General features: G+C 40.1%; 2 protein-coding genes across 6 annotated transcripts in view; one reads left to right on the forward strand and one right to left on the reverse strand.

The window, feature by feature from the left end:
• The window catches only part of LOC308475523 (uncharacterized protein), a gene marked incomplete at its 5' end in the record, with an annotated part of 89,785 nt that overhangs the window by 58,762 nt on the left and 11,360 nt on the right, over positions 1-19,663 (forward strand). The window contains 2 exons of one of the 5 annotated variants that reach the window (XM_081002548.1): positions 14,005-14,103; positions 14,240-18,814. The exons of 2 other annotated variants lie outside the window; for them this stretch is intronic. In XM_081002548.1, coding sequence (XP_080858674.1) covers positions 14,005-14,103; positions 14,240-14,392 — 252 coding nt within the window. In that variant the 3' untranslated portion in view covers positions 14,393-18,814. Of the gene's footprint in view, positions 1-2,905; positions 5,140-14,004; positions 18,815-19,663 lie in introns of those variants that run through there. 2 more of the 5 variants (XR_013985285.1, XR_013985286.1) reach the window with 2 other exon arrangements.
• The window catches only part of CRYL1 (crystallin lambda 1), a 36,924-nt gene continuing 22,872 nt past the window's right edge, over positions 5,612-19,663 (reverse strand). Inside the window, exons 5-8 of the mRNA XM_081002542.1 lie at positions 18,828-19,022; positions 12,367-12,472; positions 10,387-10,493; positions 5,612-8,573 (exon numbers count right to left, since the gene is read on the reverse strand). Of these exons, the coding sequence (XP_080858668.1) occupies positions 8,445-8,573; positions 10,387-10,493; positions 12,367-12,472; positions 18,828-19,022 (537 nt within the window). The 3' untranslated portion in view covers positions 5,612-8,444. The remainder of the gene's footprint in view (positions 8,574-10,386; positions 10,494-12,366; positions 12,473-18,827; positions 19,023-19,663) is intronic.

Consider the following 19,663-nt stretch of genomic DNA (forward strand, 5'->3'; position numbering starts at 1 on the left):
AACCACTGAATTACTACAGAGGAATCTTTGTTCAGGAGCAGGCTTCACTTCCTCTTCTGTCTTCCTGAGAGACCAGAGAAGCCCTGTTTATCACGGGGTGGGGAGGGATTACAGATTTCTAATCCCATGTACCAATACCAGGATATTTGTCTACTATGAGGCATGGCTGGCATAGTGGAGTGGGTGTCTCTTGGCTGCCATTCTGACAATGGCATTGCTGCTGCTTACCTGGGTGATGCGGAAATGCGGCTGGGTGTTGGCAAGGGCAGGGCTCCGTGGGTGCAAAAGTTGAGCCAACTGCTGCTACCCTACCTAATCTCTGCACCATCCAGGTGAGTAAAAAGGTAGAAGGTAAAGGACCCCTGGATGGTTAAGTCCAGTCAAAGGTGACTATGGGGTTGTGGCACTCATCTCGCTTTCAGGCCAAGGGAGCCAGCGTTTGTTCACAGACAGCTTTCCGGGTCATGTAGCCAGCATGACTAAACCGCTTCTGGCGCAACGGAATACTGTGACGGAAACCAGAGCGCACCGAAACGCCGTGTACCTTACTGTCACAGCGGTACCTATTTATCTTCTTCTTAGATGGCATGCTTTTGAAACTGCTAGGTTGGCAGCAGCTAGGACAGAGCAACAGGAGCTCACACCGTCGTGGGGATTCGAACCGCCAACCTTCTGATCAGCAAACCCAAGAGGCTCAGTGGTTTAGACCACAGCGCCACCTGCGCCCCTTTCATATCCAGGTGAGTGGCAGTGACAGCACTGTCAGAAGTGCAGCTCCACAGCAGCACCGATCTCAACAGCCACTCCTGGTTATCACCAACACTGCCTTAGGAAGTCTAGACATTTTGCTGCTATGTAATTATGTACCGTAATTATCACTGCCTGTTCTTTTTGCCTTTCTCTACTCTTTGACCTCTCCATTCCACTATTATAGACTTCATGCATTTGATTAAGCAGACTCTATTATTAAAACCATTGTTAGCCTTTAAGGTGCTTCATTGTTTTTCTTGCATTTAGGCTGATTGATATTTTGGGATTTCTTTGATGGATATATTATTTTAAATTTTGTATTAGGGATAAGTGGAAAAGCTAGGCATATCTGTTATCATTTTAAAAGGAAAAAATCCAAAGGAAAAAGACTGTGGTGGTAGTTTAACTAATTATACAATTGTGTTGACACAGTCCCATGAACTGCATTCCAAGCATTATACCTGAATCTTTTCCAGAGTGTATAGTTGCATAATGGTACTTTTCCACAGTTCCATATGTCTGAAAACCCATACATGGGAATTGTAAAGGGAGGAAAAAACACTAGCTGGTGTAATATGTGCAAAGGTGCATCGTTTTGTAGAATATCAGCCTCTCTGAACAATAGGCCAATTTATTTAGAAGCAGAAGTCAGGCCTCTAAAATCTGTACATCATTAACTGGTGAGGGTATGATAAGGTAGAACCACTGGGTTAGATCCATACCATGTTATTTGAACTTGGGTTTCACTGAAATCAATGTGAAACATTTGCATTTACATGGGAAAATGCTGAGTAGACATGATTAGGATTGCACTGTTGGCCATAGTCCTACTGATTTCAATGGGAAAGTTTGAAAACAAATGACTTTCCCTGGTGAAAGTCATTTATTTAGATAATTTATATGCAGTACCACCTTTTGCACAAGTCATACAGGTAAATAGATAATATGCATAGAATAAAAGTATCCTTTAAAAATACTTAACAAATTATTAAAGAACCAAGGATTAAAAACCTAGCTATAAAAACACCTAGCACCTTTAGCTATAAAAACACCTAGCTAGGTGCTATAAAAACACCTAGCACCTTTAGAGAAGACAGACAACTAACAAATAAATCCCTACATGCAGGTTGCACATCCCTGCATTGTCAAATTGTCAAAGCAGTCCACTTAACCATTGCTGGCAATATTCATAAGACAAGATGCTATATCCAAAGGGCATCAGGGAGCAAATAGTTTGTCTATTTGCCCAAACTCAAACCATCTATGGTTTACTGAAACAAGGTAACTTCGAACCTTGGTTTATAAAGTTGCTTGTTTCAATTAACCATAGTTAGGATTAAACAGTTCAGCGTTCATATGTAGCCCTAAACTGTGGTTAATCAAAATGGAAAGAAAAACTTCCAATTTCTGCACAGCCACACTAGAGGAGCAGAAGAGAGTGAAATCACATGAGCCCAAGGCTCATCTAGCCTCATTCCTGGAACAATAAAGTTTATCACCACATTCAAGAGCAGCCAGTAAGCCTGCTTTGGAGATACTGACCAGGTTCCGTCACTCCCCACTCCTGCTCCCATCTAGACTGAATCAAGTTATTTTACATCCAAATATTGGCACTTGCCATTGTGGCATTCCGTGAGCAGACCAAGACTATTTTGTTACATTGGGCCTTCTGTTGTTAATTATGTCGTGTTCGTGCTAGTTTGCCATTTTCTTGCAATCAGTTCTCATGATTTAAAATTATTGTTGCTGTGTTCGAGTTGTGTGGTTGTAAACCACTTTGAAATCAGTCAGCGAAAGGTGATGTAGAAACTTTGAAAATGAAATAAATTGGCAACGTATTATGAAATTGGTAAAGTAATATATAAAGCAGTTTATATACAAAAGCATTATTAAATAGTTATTGATAAAGTTTCAAGAACTGCTCGTAGAATACCCTAGGCTTTTTAAACAATTACTAAAGTCACTTGAAAAATATATTCTTTCAAGAAAATCTCTTTGCAAACTTGTCTTTAAGCTGTCCCAAAGCTGTGGTGGTGGTGGTGGTGGTTTTCTTATGCAAGGATATTAACATAGCTATCCCTCTGGAACGTGTTGCAAATTTGTGATGCAAAAAACCCTAATTATCAAAGGAGATTATAATACCCTTTCATTTCAGATACATAGAAAATAATGAATTATGACAACCAGGATAGTATGTGTTGCTGTAGTCTTAGATGACTGCTTATATAAACCTCATTCATTTACAATTACATCGTAAATACAAATCCCTGATGAAAGTCAACGTGTGCCTTCAAGCTACTTGGACTAGTAGAACTGGTGTGGTCAAAACACATCACCAGTGATGGTTCCATAGCAGATTTTCCCAACCCCAGTGCCTCAACAGATGTACCGTCAAGTACTTCAGCTGGAAACATTGTGAGGTTCAAACCAAAATCCTGTAGGACTAAATATGTAAATTCTCCACATACATAGAAATGGATACTGCTAGGTTTCAAACGTGAAACATTTATTGTGGCTTCCTTATACCATGCATCACATTCCACATTATGACTTTAAAAATTGGCTCTCTTGCATGAAGCACATCAGCCCAATTCGACTCAGCAATTTAAGACCCTTGTGGTTCCTTCCAACGCTACAATTCTAAGTCAATAGTATAAAGGTTTAGAAGTCTCCCTTGAAGAAAAGCTATATATACCGATTCATCTTCAGAGCAGTCCTACCTCATAGATGATCTTTTCTCATGCACCTCAGCCCCAGCGAGGAGGTCTCAAGGCACAACTTCACGGTCTTCTCAAAGAGATGGTGCAGCAGTAAACCAGGCTTCTCCTCCCAGGACTCTGCTTAATGAGGGGAGGATGAAGCAGTTATGGAAATCACCTATGAATGCAGCACTTATCACCCACTATCAGATGCTGCACCCACAAGGGATTACATGAAAGCCCACCAGAAGCCAGGCTCCTCTGTTGGATGTCATATAACAGGTTTTCAGCTAATCTGCCTAGCTCCAATACAAAGCACTAACATTCACCTACTTATAGGGATGCTTCGTGTAATTAATGTCCAAATAATAATTGAATTGCTCTTCAACTGCTTTACTCCTCCTCTGATACGGTTTAGTTCCACTCATGGTAATTTGCAACATGATTTAGCAGAAGACTTTAAGTGGGTCTGCCACATTAGCAGAAGACTGCAGCTACATTCTCAGCAATCTCAATGAATATACATTTACTCCTGAGAATAGCAATTTTTAGCAGCATAAATCAAAGCCACTACAGCTAAAACTAAAATATTCCTCAGAATTCCAGGACAGCCATGAACTTACTTTTAATGGCCCTGGCAATCACCATTTAACTTCTACGATTTATAATTATGGTAACTTCTTAACACAAGGGTTCTACCACTGAGTTAAAGAGAATCTTGTCCAAGCTTAATCTTAGGGACAGGTAGAATATAAATTTAAATATGTAAATATTAATTCATGTACTGGTTAAAACAAATTGTCCATTCTTGCATACCACTTTTTTCGTGGGGCTACCTTTGAAAGTGACCTGGAAACTACAACTAATCCAGAATGTGGTAGCTAGACTGGTGACTGGGAGCGGCCACCGAGAACACATAACACCGGTTCTGAAAGACCTACATTGGCTCCAAATACATTTCCCAGCACAATGCAAAGTGTTGGTGCTGACCTTTAAAGCCCTAAATGGCCTTGGCCCAGTATACCTGAAGGAGTGTCTCCACCCCCATCGTTCAACCCAGACACTGAGGTCCAGCTCCGAGGGCCTTCTGGCGGTTCCCTTACTGCGAAAAGTGAGGTTACAGGGAACCAGGCAGAGGGCCTTCTCAGTAGTGGCGCCTGCCCTGTGGAACGCTCTCCCATCAGAGGTCAAGGAGATGAGTAATTATATAACATTGAGGAAGCACCTGAAGGCAGCCCTGTTTAGGAAAGTTTTTAATGTTTGATGCTTTACAGTGGTACCTCGCAAGACGAATGCCTCGCAAGACAAAAAACTCGCTAGACGAAAGGGTTTTTTGTTTTTTGAGCTGCTTCGCAAGACGATTTTCGCTATGGGCTTGCTTCGCAAGATGGAAACATCTTGCAAGTTTGTTTCCTTTTTCTTAACACCGTTAATACAGTTGCGACTTGACTTCGAGGAGCAACTCATAGAACGCGGTGTGGTAGCCTTTTTTTAGGTTTTTAAAGACTTTGGTCTTTGATTTTTGAAGCTTTTCCAAAACTTTCCCGACACCGTGCTTCGCAAGACGAAAAAAATCGCAAGATGACAAAACTCGCAGAACGAATTAATTTCGTCTTGCGAGGCACCACTGTATTGTATTTTTAATATTTTGTTGGAAGCTGCCCGGAGCAGCTGGGGAAACCTAGCGATATGGGCGGGGTATAAATAATAAATTATTATTATTATTATTATTATTATTATTATTAGCATAATTTCAAAATTATTTACACAAAATTAAAATGAACATTAACAGCAAGATTCTCAAACTGCATTAAAACCATAGTGTGATGTTGTGGTGTTGGAATTAGACAGTCACTTTTGCCTTTTTATGATAAGCACAAGATGAAGTACATAAACAATTGAATTCTCTGTAAGGTTCCACAGTGTTATAGACTGAAATACATTTACCACTAGCTGCAAAAACTTTCCCGTCCAAGCTAGCTACACTGGCGTCAGTAACTATCATTCAATGAATCCCTGTTCAGACCTGTACAGATAACAGCATGTGGTAACTTCAAAAGTAAACTTCACAGTGGGATGATGCATTATCTGAATCTACCCTAGCTTATCTCAAGCTCAAATTTAATACTGGCATTAAAATAACCCACAAACATACCGTAACAGAGATTTCATTACATATGTTTATTGACAAGCAAAGTGAAGATATTTACCAGTGTTAAGAGAGCTTCAATATTTCAGAACAGAAGCAAGTTAGAACAAAATGACTTTTAAAAAGCCACACTCATATTTAATAAAATTAATGTTATGGCAATTATTTAGAAGTTGTATTATAATTTCACCATGTGGTTTAAATAAAGAAAAGAAGTTCTCTTTCTGTTAAATTTGCTAATGAGGTTTTGAACATCATGTAGCTATTAGCATAATGGAACCTATCAGTCAGTATAGCTCATCCCCGTCAACAAAATAGCCCTGAACACCATGCAGTCATTAACAGACAATTGAAAAGTCATCATCATAAAATGGCAGCACAAAAACAACATCACCAGTAACCAAAAATAAAACGATTATACAGGGCTGTGATAATTAATCCAAGCTGAAACTCAACTAAACAAGATGGTCTTTACAGGACTACAGTCTAGAAGAAGCTAGGGAAGTCTCCCAAAGGCGGGAAATCCAGCTGACAAAACCCTCTGCCCAGCACCTGCCATCCAAACGGAGGACAAGGAACTCTTCTGAGCAGAGTCACCCCTGCTGAAGTTTCTTCTGTATCTATAATCCTCTTAAAACTTCACATTAAGACTAGGGCTAGGCGATATCTGATTTTCAACACTAATATATCACAAGCTAAACATTATGATATATTGATATATCACAATGTCTGAAATAAGGATGGAGCTATGCAGAGGTATTTGTTGGCTTCACGGTTTTTCCTGCACCATGATTTTTGCACAGTATGTGTGCGCATGCACACACACATCATGATTCACTATATATTGCCCGGTCAAAAATTATAAAGCCAGTATCACAATACAGTGGTACCTCAGGTTACATATGCTTCAGGTTACATACGCTTCAGGTTACAGACTCCGCTAACCCAGAAATAGTACCTTGGGTTAAGAACTTTGCTTCAGGATGAGAACAGAAATTGTGCTCCAGCGGTGCAGCGGCAGCAGGAGGCCCCATTAGCTAAAGTGGTGCTTCAGGTTAAGAACAGTTTCAGGTTAAGAACGGACCTCTGGAACGAATTAAGTACTTAACCCGAGGTACCACTGTATGGACTTCAAACTGGCTTTGGATGATATATATCACCCAGCCCTAGTTAAGACATGGAGGAAAACTGAGCAGCTTGCCCCATGTTGTGTATAAGTTATGCTACAGGAGGACCATATGAGGTATCAACTACACTCCCTACCTGTGAAGGCATCTGCCAAGGTTACTGGTTCATTCCGTGTGGTATATAAAATATTGATATTTGTCCCATGGCCTAAGGCTTTCAATCTCACAAAAAGGCAGTTAGTTGGTTAGCAATGATGAAACCAAGGTCATCAGTTTATCTACAGAAATATTTTAATTCTGATATAAATTGTTGCCAATAAAAATTCTTCTACTTCATAAGACTAAAAAAGGGAAAAACTGATTTTAAAAATGCTTTTCTCATATATATTTTTGTATATTGAATATGGTACAGTAATCTGTGGCTGAGGCATTGGTTGGTTCCACCTTCATAGTGGAGAGACATGCTTTGCAACAAAATGACTCCAGATCCAACCCTTGGTATCTCCAGGTAGATACGACTCTTGTTTGAATTCCTAGAAAGCCAGTGCCACTCAGTGTGGACAGTACTAGATGGACCAATGATCTGATTTGATATGACGAAGCTTTCTTGATTGGTTCAACAACCAACACATAGTTGCATAGCTTCTACACAGACTTGTACAAGAAATGTGTCTGCAATGGTATTTGAAACTGGAATCACTGTAGAGAACTGAACTAAACAGAAGGAACTGATTCAGGTAATATAGTCAACACAGTAGCCCAAAGGGTTATTTTTGAATGAGCTTCTTTTATGAATGAGCTGTATAGAACCCTGTTGAGAAAACTGTTTAGCTACCAAGCTATCAACATCATATGGGTCCTGAATTTAGTACTCAAGGCTTCAGACAACACATCTGGAACAAGTAATATAACCTATGGCATTGTAAACTGCATTTGTTTACTTGATTTTAGGAAAAGCTTTTTTAATCCCTAAAGTCACGTTGCAATTGGAAGAACAGTCAACAGAACCAGGTTAAAAACATCATCTTCGAGTCAATATTATATGTTCCTGTGTAGATTTATTGCCATCATAGACACCATACCAAAGTCTATGATGCAAAGTTCATAATGTTAAAGGCCCTTTAACATTAATGAAACAGACTTGTCTCCAAATGAATTTGCTTATAATCTCAAATGATCATAAATCAGGGTGTGATGCCTAGTACTCCACAGAGCAGAATGCAGCCCAAAGGAACAACCAGTCATTATTTTTGTCCCAGCTTAATCTTATATTCCCCAAAATGCAAGCTCAAACACATCTTGGGCTAAATTAACCACAAAGTATGATTATAACAAGCATCATTTTAAATGAATAACATCAGTGTTCTGTACTATTAATATTTAAGGGAGTGCTGATAAGAAGCCATCCCAGAATAAAATTACATAATAATTAGTAATTTCGGTAATACAGGATGTTACTTAAAATGAAGGAAGTCTTGCATTGAAGGTACAATTTACAATCAAATATGCAGTCCCACTGAAATCCATGCATCTGCCCCAAGGGTTTAGGATTGTAGCTTTAGATAAAAAATATTCCAGCCTTAATTAACTTGACTACAGTTATGTGGATTGACCAACTCTGGCATTTGCAACTGAGTCTTCCATGCTTTTAACATCTGCTTGTGGAAGAGATGCATGTGCCCATTCAAATACCAATCCAATGATGACTGCCCCTTTGGTTTAAAGATTATGCGTATCGTCAGATTTAATTTCCTTTTTCAGTTTAGCCAGGCGTGCAAGACATTCATCTCGCCAGTGTCTTCTGGCATTAAGGTGTTCAGGGTCAGCTGGGGTCTTTTCACACATTGCCTGGTAAGAAAAGGTTAAAAAAAATACAAGTCACAAATAGGAGAACTACAGTCATATCTCGGGTTACGGATGCTTCAGGTTGTGCACTGCGCCGAACCCAGAAGTACTGGAATGGGTTACTTTCAGGTTTCGGCACATGCGCAGAAGCGCTAAATCATGCATGCGCAGAAGCGCTGAATCATGACCTGCATATGCGCAGACACAGCACTGCAGGTTGTGAACGCTGCGGGTTGCGGACGTGCCTCCCACACGGATCACGTTCGCAACCCAAGCACCCACTGTACAAGTAGGACCTGTAACAAAATCTTGCATTGTGTCCTTCTGCCTAAAAGAAGTGCAAAGCAATTTCAATTTGTTGTGGAAGCAAAGGTCCTTTCCATTCAACCAGTATATAGCACAACAAATGGTGAATCCAGGTATCTCCCATCCATCTAGTTAGGGCTACAGTTTTGGAGATATCACATTAACGTTACTCCTCGAGAAAGAAGTTTGTACAGGAATCATAATGTGTAGACTAATTTTAAAGTGGTTTTTTAAAATACACATCAGACAGTGTAATCAAAGTGGGATGCAACCATGGTTTATCCTGTTTATTCTTATCTGGTCCTGAACAATGCCATTGCGTTTTTTATTTTAATTTTTTATTTATGGTTTTCGGTTATATACATTTCAATAGTTTTGCAGTCATTTAAACATTTCAAAACTTGACTTCCTTCCTCCTATTTCTGCAGTTCCTTAAATTTATTTTTATCATTTCCTGCATATTTTAACTTAACTTATTCTTTTATTAATCTGCTTTAATTGTATACTCTTATGAAACTGCAGGTTATTACAATAATCCTGCCAATTTGTCATGCCACTGCATTTTTAAGCAACATAAAAGATTCCTGGTCCTTGGCCCTGTAGGCGTAAGCACATGCTGGACATTTGACCTCCTTTTTGTCTCCTCATAGACATTGTAAAGCAATTTGTCTGTTTAGATGTCATTTTGAGTGTATCCTTAGAGAGGTAACTTACGTAAGGTGAAATACTTAAGCCTCTGCTTTTGTCAGGCATAAAGACAAGAATGGGCCTTGAAAGTCAAGAGAGACACTGGTGCCAGTGAGATAAGAATGAGACAGGCTGTTCTGGGAAGATTATACATTAAAGGAACTGAGTGGAAAGAATGAAATGACTAGCAAGAAGAGGTTCAGCTTTGTATCATGGAAGCATTTTTGCCCAATGTGTAAGAGTGCTCCAGATAATGACAACCAGTTTGTTGAATTAATGAGGTGACCCAAATATTCCAAAGTTGAGCACTTCAACTTACCTCTGATGAAAATACAGTCTTAGGTCCTTTGGGCATGTATAGTGGTTCCTCCACCCCCCCTTAGATCAAACTGTCATTGCCTTTGGTGACAGCCATATTGCCTTCTTATTTTGCATGTGGTTAATGTAATGATGTAGGGCGTATAACAGGTAAAGCTGGCGTATAACAGGTAATGGTGGTGCGTATGTGCAATTCATTCTGTATGCTACACTGCAGAAGTGCCACCCAAAGTGGTAGCAGGCCATGAGCAATTGCTCACTGAGTCATATGCCTGCAGTTCATGCAAACTGGGCCCAGGTTGACTCTGCTGATCTCAACAGCCATTAATTTATACAGTATCGGAATTCATTGTTCATTAAACTTCCAAACAAAAGCCAACTGATGTGTAAACTGTACCAAAAATGGGTAAGAGCTGTGTTGCCGTTGTTTCCTAAAAACAACTAAGATATTAAATGCAGGCTGTAAGTTTGATGGATGTCATGTTACTCCAATTTGCACATGTACCTGATTGATTTTCTGTTCTGTTTTCCCTGCAAAATCCGGTATTGGCCCAAAGGTTTTCAAGACACGTATCATACCTTCACGGTATCTGTCACAATAGTTCAGCATTCCTGAAATACAATAGGAGATCTCTTGTTGGTCTTTCCTAAACAGAGAATTCTACATATACAAAGAACCATAAAACCAACAGAATTTCAGACCTGAGAAGAATTTCAAACTTGAGAAGTACAAATCATGTAGACAAAAAGAAAATATTTACAAGATGTCTGAAGTAGCTGGTGGTTGTTACTTCACATAGATCCATTGAAACCAATTGATCTGCTCTGATTATATTAATGGATATCACCCACTGATATTTACTCCATCTCTTGAGTGATTCAAACTTGGAAGCGTTAGCTATGAAATAATCCTGCTGTCATGAATACTACAGAAATATACAGAGATTATGATGGGGGAGCTGCCTGAAGCATAGTATCCAATACAGTTTCCCCTACTTGTTTTGCAGGTGATTTTTTTTTAATAAGCTTAAAGTAATTCAGAAAGCTTGAAAACAAGCGTATAATGTTACCACATAATGTGGAACCTCAAAAGATTAGGCACCCACACAGGAGGTACTTTGTGTTAAGATAATACTGTGATAGGTAAATGAGAAAATGTCTCTAGAAGCACTGTATTGCTGGCAGGTTTTTTCACTAAAAGGATCTGATAGCGTTTCTTTCTCTTTTTAAGTGCTGCTATGCCAAAATTTTAAAATGCCCAGCTCTGGTATAAGAACTCACTGGACCCAAAATCAGCATTCACCATTATCATATTAAGTCAATTAGATATCCTTATAGTACTTCTCTTGTTAAAAAATGTTAAGGGCTTCCTTTCTGTCTGTCAGCATTCAGTTCTCATGTTTCTCCCTCTCTCTGTGTTCTCACTGACTTGCTGTTGGCACTTGTTCTCTAATCACAAGGCTACTGGCACAGTGCCCTACAGTCAGTTCCCTTCCCATCTATGAAGGATTGTCATTGCAGAGCAAAGACTCCTACGACCCTACTCAGAAGCAAGCCCCAGTAGTGCATATTCACAACATATTCACAACAACATCCTTGGGAGGAGCAGCTAAAGGCATTCATTTCCCAAATAGTGAAGTCCATTGGATAGCCTATAGGTTTATGGGTTGTTGTTTTTTTAAATTCGGACCCTTCAAAAATGAATCAGGTTCTCCCTTCCAGAACAAATGGAACAACCCAACAAGTTCCATTTGTGTAGTATCCCCAAAGGTTGAGAATAAGGGACTGGTATTATTTTCTTTTCTCAGTCAAGCCAGTGAAGTAACTCTTGTATTTTTGTTCCTGGATCTGCAGCTGGAGATGTTTAGCACATGAAATGTACCAAATGGACTAGAAGAGTCTGGCACAATTTTTGATGGAACAGACCAGACCAGACACAGCTCACCACAGGCTGAATTAACTTTGTTTTTGTTTTCTACCTAGAAATGCAAAAGTGTGTGTGTATGTGTGTGTGTGAATGAGACAGCATGTGAGTAGAGCTCCTTGCACGTCACAATACAGAACTGGAAGTTTATTGTTGTTTTGGTGGATCATATATTGTGTAGACCTAGTCTTAGGGTGCTTCTATGTGATGACACTCTGAATTGGAACGCTAGTCACCCACAAGCTGCGTGTAAAAAAACATTTTTACCAGGCCTGAATTGGGGATAAAGCTACATGTCAAAGCAGTAATCCTTTATCTAAACCCGATGCTCCTCTTTAATGAAGTACCTCATGTTGCCAGTTCTTATCATTCATCATGGTGATGTTTGGAACAGCTTTTACAAATGGCTTGGAACATCCTGATACTGAAGATTACGGTGTAAAGAACAGGATTTAGGTCTTGGATCTGACCTGTTAAACTGATATTCACAACAACTCCATATCATGAAACATTTGCCTTGGAAACTCCCATGTTTAAATCTAAGTGGAACAAATGACATACCTTCTGCATTCAGATGCATGGTTTCCAGGGGTCCAATAAAAGCGTATCGCATTCCCAAGCCATCAGACATTACAAGGTCCAGATCATCAGAAGATATTACTCCATCCTGCATGGCGAGAACATTATGAATTATGAAGAACTTCACAAATTCTACTTCTTTGCTTAATCTCTAATCCCAGGGATGAAAACAGAAGTTGTTGTTTTTTTTAAGTAAACAAATCTGTTACTATTCTTAAATGAACCATATATATTATATACATGTATTACATCACATACTATATTCTCTACTGTTAGCTACAGAGTTACCTTCCTATAATATTATTATTACTGTATCATTATTTATAATATAGTATCAGTGTGCTTTGTCTCTTTTATGGCAGTGGTGTGGAAGCATTGGCCCTCTAGTACAACTTTATCAGCCCTAGCCAACAATTAAAACATCTAAAAACTAATAACGGGAGCATCACACAGGTTTTCTAAGAGGTAAATCCAAGTATATTTGGTAGAGAGCAAAGAGTCTTTGGAAGAAGCAAGAGAATCTTGGATAGTGGTGGGCTGAGCGGGAGAAGTAAAGGTCATGTATTGGGATAGAAGAACAAGGTCATGGAAGGCTTCGAAAGTAAGGACAAGGAATAGCGAGGAAGTCAGTGTTTGGATTTAAGGGTAGGCAACTCATGATCGGGACGTGGGTGGCGCTGTGGTCTAAACCACTGAGCTTAGTGCTTGCCGATCGGAAGGTTGGTGGTTCGAATCCCCAAGACGGAGTGACCTCCCATTGCTCGGTCCCAGCTCCTGCCAACCTAGCAGTTCAAAAGCATGTCAAAGTGCAAGTAGATAAATAGGTACTCGTCCGGTGGGAAGGTAAACGGCATTTCCGTGCGCTGCTCCGGTTTTGCCACATGACCCAGAAAAATGGTCTGCGGACAAACGCTGGCTCCCTTGGCCAGTAAAGCGAGATGAGCGCCGCAACCCCAGAGTCGTTCGCGACTGGACTTAACTGTCAGGGGTCCTTTACCTTTACCTTAACTCATGATCAGTCTAATGACAAAGATTGATGATTTGGGCGGAAGAGTACCAGAGACCAAGGTGAGACAATGGAAAACCACAGGACAAAACTCCTGTAGTTTAGGTGAGAGATAACCAGGACATGGAGCAGTTTTTTGCAAAGGGGATGAAAAGGAAGAGCCATATTTTTACAATGTTGTGAAGCAACATGACTTGGGCATGGGCTGAACATGGGGAACAAAGGAGATGAGTAAAAAATGAAATCAAGGCTATATGCCTGTTCAACAGGCTTAACGTTAACACTATCAAAGGATAAGCAAAGTATACAGAGAGAGAAGGCGGCTTGGGATGGAAGAAGTTCAGGCTTAGATACAGTAAACAGTTTAATTTAAACTTGACATGGTAACAAAGCATCTGTACAGAAATATATGAGAAAAGCAGCAGGAGATGTGGGATTAGAGTGAGAGGGAGAGATAGAGCTGGCTATCATCTGCGCATAGGTGGTACCAAAAGCCATGAGATTGAATGAGGAAACATGGGGTTAGCATGTACCAACGCAGAGAGGGAAAATGAGGAAAAGCTGGAGATGATTTAAAAAATACATTCACTTATCTTCTATTTATTTATTTTTAGAACAGTGGGATATTGGCATGTTTGAAGAAGCGGGAGAGAGGGGCTGATTATGTGGAAGAGAGGAAGGATAACAACAGGAGAGATCCCACAAGGAAGCAAGTGAGGATGGGATCACAGGGGACATATGGAGGGGCAAGAAGACACTAGGGTAGTTAACTTATCAACTGAGATATGGGGGGGGGGAGAGGAAAGGCAGGTTTTTAAATGTTTTTTATGTTTTTATATATGTTTGAAGTTACCCAGATGGCTGAGGCAACCAAGTCAGTTGGGCAGGGTACAAATATTTTATGATGATGATGATGATGATGATGATGACGACGACATAGACAGCAGAGAGGGGGAAGAGACCAGAGTGAACAGCTTTGGATATCAAACTGTATACTTTTGATTATTTGAATATTTGACTTTTTAGAATAAATGAGCATTTAAATTTGATGCTGGCAGCTACAACCAAAAAGAACAATTCTTTTCAAAAGACTTAGCAGCATAAACCATTATGAAGCTGCTCTGTACATTGTATGTAAGTAATGACTTTCCAGTTTATGCAAGGCACATTAGTGCAATCCTGCAGGGTGGGGCAGGGCACAGATTATGAGTAGAAGAGAGCAGAATTTCAGAAGAAATGTCAAGCGTTCTCATCCCACTTTCACTTCTTTTGAACAATTATGGTTTCCACTACAGTACAACTTTTGCTTTTGCTTTAAAAGTGCCTTTTAAAATGGAATTCTCCCAGGTGTGCGTCTTCATGGTTGGAACAAGATGACTGAATACAGACAATGCAGGTGCCACACAACTGCTATGAGAAGCTGCTTGCATCATGTAGCCAATTTGCATGGCTTCAACATGCCAACGCTTTCAGGAAACTCCCAAATCTCCAATGTGGCATCCGTCACAAAGTGCTGTTCAGTTAAATCTACAGGGTACATTTCCAAGAAATAGCAGCACACCCTAAAAACAGGTTAGGACAAGTGCATCCTCTTGGCTGTTCCACAGGTTACTGAAATTTTCTATAAGGCTATCCCTAACATATTTGCAAAGCTGGGGTTTCCCCCATTTTTAAAATAAAACTTAGATTAGAATACATATTCTTAGCTAAGTAAGTCACATTCCATCGTGGCATACTGAAGTTTCTGTAGCATAACTAAGAAAATTATGGAAAGGCAGACCTCGTTTCCAGAGGGCTACAGATACACAGCTCTGTCCCTGTTTAGTTGGTAATGCAGATCTGTAACACTCATAGCAGAAACCACAATCCTGCATCACCAGTTGAACTGGCACATAACTGCACGTTCAGTGAATTGTGATGTTTGGGGTCATTTTGTGATTCTGAAGAAACAGAGCTATGGTAGACATTTTTCTAGAAGTTATATAAAAAAGATACACAGCAATATAGGTCCCTGCAGAAATACCATCCAGAAAAAATGATGCCAATGGCCAATCTGACATACTGCCGTACATATATACTCTCCAGATCATTCCATTAAAATGCATCTTAAAAACCAAAAGCAGTGTTGAAAGAAGTCCTTAACAGGACTTTGGTGAATTCCATTCATTGGCAATTTTCTCAGTTTCTTTGTAGCTTGCAGATATCAGGAACTCTACAGCACAAAATCTATTTTCCCTTCTCCGGGATACTTACTATATAAGTTGTCAGGGACTTGAGCAGGCCAATTTAATTTCTTTCTCTGTCCTCCATTTCCTTTTATTTTCTCCTTTGACTGACACACAAAAACACTGGATGTCTCAACTATAGATTCAACTGATAGACCCACACTTGACTTAATGTTTCTTTAGACTCTACTCCTCATCCCTAACACCCACCCACACCCACGGTTCCGATGCCATAATATTTTTGTAAGCTCTCATCTGGATGTTGTTTTTCAAATTAACATACTTGTGTACTTCTGTGTACCTAGGGAATCCACAAAGTATGTACAAGTTGCTCCTTTATTTCTGGGTAAAATAAAATAAATAATGACAAAACATGATGTCAAGATATTAAATTTTGCTGTACGGTATTACTATCCTTCAAAATGTCTCCCCCCGCAACAGAATAAGGCCTTTATTTAAAAAGTGCTTAGAAATCTGTAAATAGCTGGCATGTCTATAGCTAGAAGGCCATCGACAAGTTCAAATTTCACATTCCCTTAGTAAGTCAGATCAGATGTTCAATTGACACACAAATAATTTTGTCCCTACTGCCAAAAGAGTGTCTTTTAAAGACTACCCGTTGTTCTTTGTGCTTTTAGGAGTTCTTTACAGTCTTACAACATACAATTACAAATCCTTTGACTAATTCCCTTAGGAAGCAACCCTGCTCACTTTTAAGCCGGGTAAGCAGCAGTGAAGAAAGTAGCTGCTGTCCTAATGGTGCCTTCCAAAGGTCTCTCTGGGGGCAACAAAATAAAGGAAGAAAAATAAGCTACTCAGTTCCACACATTACAAAAGCACCATGAGCAACTTCTGCTTCTCCTTTTGCCATTGCTGCTGCAATGCGGCAAGTGGGAGTTATGGATCTCCTCCCCTGCAAGATCACTGGGGTCACAGGTCACGCTGTGGTGACTAGTTGCACGTCCCACATTACAGCAAAAGCAGACTTGGCTTGATTTTTCTTTGAAGTGTCGAAAGCATCTCCCACCCTATAGCACAATCTGTTTTCAAAATGAGTTTAAAAACTCAAACAGAAGATGAACCTGTAAAAGCAATTGCTTTATGGGGTTCTTTGGTTTCCTTCCCTAGAACTAATATGGTAAAACTCCATGAATGGATTATTCTGTCAGCGTGTTGTATTCATACTATTTTAAGTGGGAATGAAATAATGTTTAGGCAATGGAGATTGGATGCAACGTATTTTAATAATCCTGAGTTGGTAAATAGTATTAGTAAAGAGTTAAAATATATTTCTCAAAGGAACCAGAGGTCTCTTAGCCTACTATATGGGATGCAGCGAAGGCATATATAAGAGGTATAACTGTATTTTAAAAAGGTGTCAGAAATAAAATGAATATTCCACAAGAAACTCAACTAAAAACTAAGATTAGCACTTAACAATAACTGCACAAACGAAACAGAAGTGTGCAAGGAGGTGAACAATTGAAGAGTACAAGACAACAGCTTGAATAAATGCAAGTTCAGAAGTGGGGGAGATCTTTAATGTTTCTTAGACAAAAACATTTTGAATTTGGTAACAAGCCATCTAAAATGCTAGCAAAGTTATTAGGACAGGCTCTGGCAGAATAAGTGGGTGAGACCATTAGTGGGTCCAACAGTCAAGAAGGCAGTTTCTGGAAGTGAGGGGCAGATAGGGCTCATCAACCTGGGAAGGTTGCCCATCTAGGAGAAGGAAAACTCAGTTCCTACACCTCTGTTGCCTTGTGGCTATACTCATCCACGAGAAAGGCTTCAGGAGTAAACTCCAAGGAAAAATCCTGGGGGACATCTTCAGGAGAAGAAAAGGTTAAGGAGTAAACCCTACACAAATTTGGAGTGGAGCCCCTAAGATGGTTGGATGGTGCCTTGTACGCCTCCTTCTGGCAACTCCTGCAGCCAAGCTGGTGCCAAATGTATTGCTCTGCTTTCCTTTGGACCACATCAGTGAGGCTGGGGGTGGGAGTCTTGTCCTCTGGTGCTGTCCAGGACTTCCGTACCCAGTTCTCAGGCTTGCGCTTTGGGGAGGTCACTTCAGTGCAGCAAATGCAGCAGTTTGATTTCATCCCCAGAGGCACACTCCATTGCCTCTCGAGACAGGCAAATGCCAACAAGTTGGCATCCACACATTGTTACTAATGAACTTATGAAATGGAAAAATTCCTGCAGAAAAATAAAGCGCTAGAAACTTTTCCAACCCACATCACTGATTGAAAACACATATGCAGTTTAACCCCAAGACCCCTGTGAAGCAACACATACAAGAATGAGGGTGGGGTGGGTAACTTTTGGCTGTCCATATGTTGTTGGGCTCCTCCAACTCCCATCTTCCCTGACCACTGGCGACGATAAGAGTTGGAGTTCAACACCATAGTCAGGGCCACACCTGATCTATGATATCAAGAGAAAGATATAGAAAACCATGCATAACAATGCTTCCTTGCCATCACACATTGTTTACAGTTACACACAAAGGAAAAACGATAATGGCCTTCACCATTGAAACTCAAGACAAAGAGAGGAGACTGAGAAATTGCCTTTTTGCGCAAGGAGGTCATAACTAGTATCAAGAGAATATGTAACTGTGGGAAATGCTACAAGCAATGTCACTACAAGGCATAATGAACTAGACTCCAAAAAAGCAGCAGCAGGAGAAATTTGTCTTTTATTCCCTTGTATCAAATGATTATCAAAAGTTGAGAGATGTGATTCTTGAAAGCTGAGCTTACTGCTGCTTAAAGGATTACTTTCATAGTTGTTTCACTGAGCACAAATGTTATAAAGTATTCCCAGAGCCTTCTGAATGCAACAGGAAACGAAGGGAAACAACATGAAAATCAATATTTCTCTCGCTGACCTTTTCACCTTGTTCTTCTGGGCTTGAATGAAAATGGCATTGTTTTGGAGTGTTCCTCATATTACTGTGCAACTTAGCTTGCGTCTCTCTCTCTTTTTTAGCATTGACTAATTATCAGTTAATGTTATTGCACAGGGGTTGTTAAAAAAATAATTAAAATATTTTGGAATATTAAATAATTTAAAATAATAAGTTTCTGATCATATTTATTAAAAGTAAGCTCCACTAAGCTCAACGAGACTGATCTCCAGACTAAGTTGTACAATGCAGTCTACTGGAAGCACATTCAAGTCAGTTAAAGAATAAAAATCATACATACACCAACAAGTCTCCATGCTTCACTAATGATTGCATACTGGAGTCGGTTCAGAGCAAAACCATCTATCTCTTTTGTCAACCGAACCGGAGATTGCCCAATCTTCTTCATCAGAGCATAGGTTTTCTCGACTGTAGAAGGTTCAGTTTCTGGGTGGGGAACCAATTCAACCAGAGGAACATAATATGGTGGGTTTACCTTTACACAAAACATATTTAGAAAGAAAAGAAACATATTTATGAACATACCATTACACTCAGTTAACATAATTTGTGACCCTTGCATTTCAGGGGGTGGACAAGATAACCCTTGAGGTTCCCTTCCAATTCTATGAAAACCAGTACTGACATTAGGCAAGCCCTCTGATAGTACTATTAGATCAGGGGGTCAGCAAGGTTTATCTTGCCTGGGCTAGATCAGTTCCGCGGAGATCCCTCTCCCTGCGCAGACGGGACTTCCGGCACCATGGAAGCACGTCCCCACGCCACGCTGTACCAGTGGCTCAGTTCGGGGGCGGCTCGGGGGCCAGTCAAACCACCTCCGTGACCCCTGTATTAGATGATAATATGGGCACACCCACCATCATTCTACTCGCGGACAGACGCGTATTTGCATGGCACTGGAAAATAATTAAATCATTCAATTCAAACCTGGAAATGGTAAGGGAGAGCTAGAGAGTCCTTGTGGCTGTGTTGTAGGAATCTCAACTAGACCATACATTACCAGACGCTGGACTAGATCATTCAGCAGGCTCTTCTTACATTCTTAAAGCTTCTGATGGCTGTATTACAATACTAGAAGCAGCTGATGGCCATCACAAGCAGGTGAGGACCACTGAG

This window comes from Podarcis pityusensis (genome assembly GCF_964106645.2).
Source record: "Podarcis pityusensis genome assembly, chromosome: 4".
Classification (NCBI taxonomy): domain Eukaryota; kingdom Metazoa; phylum Chordata; class Lepidosauria; order Squamata; family Lacertidae; genus Podarcis; species Podarcis pityusensis.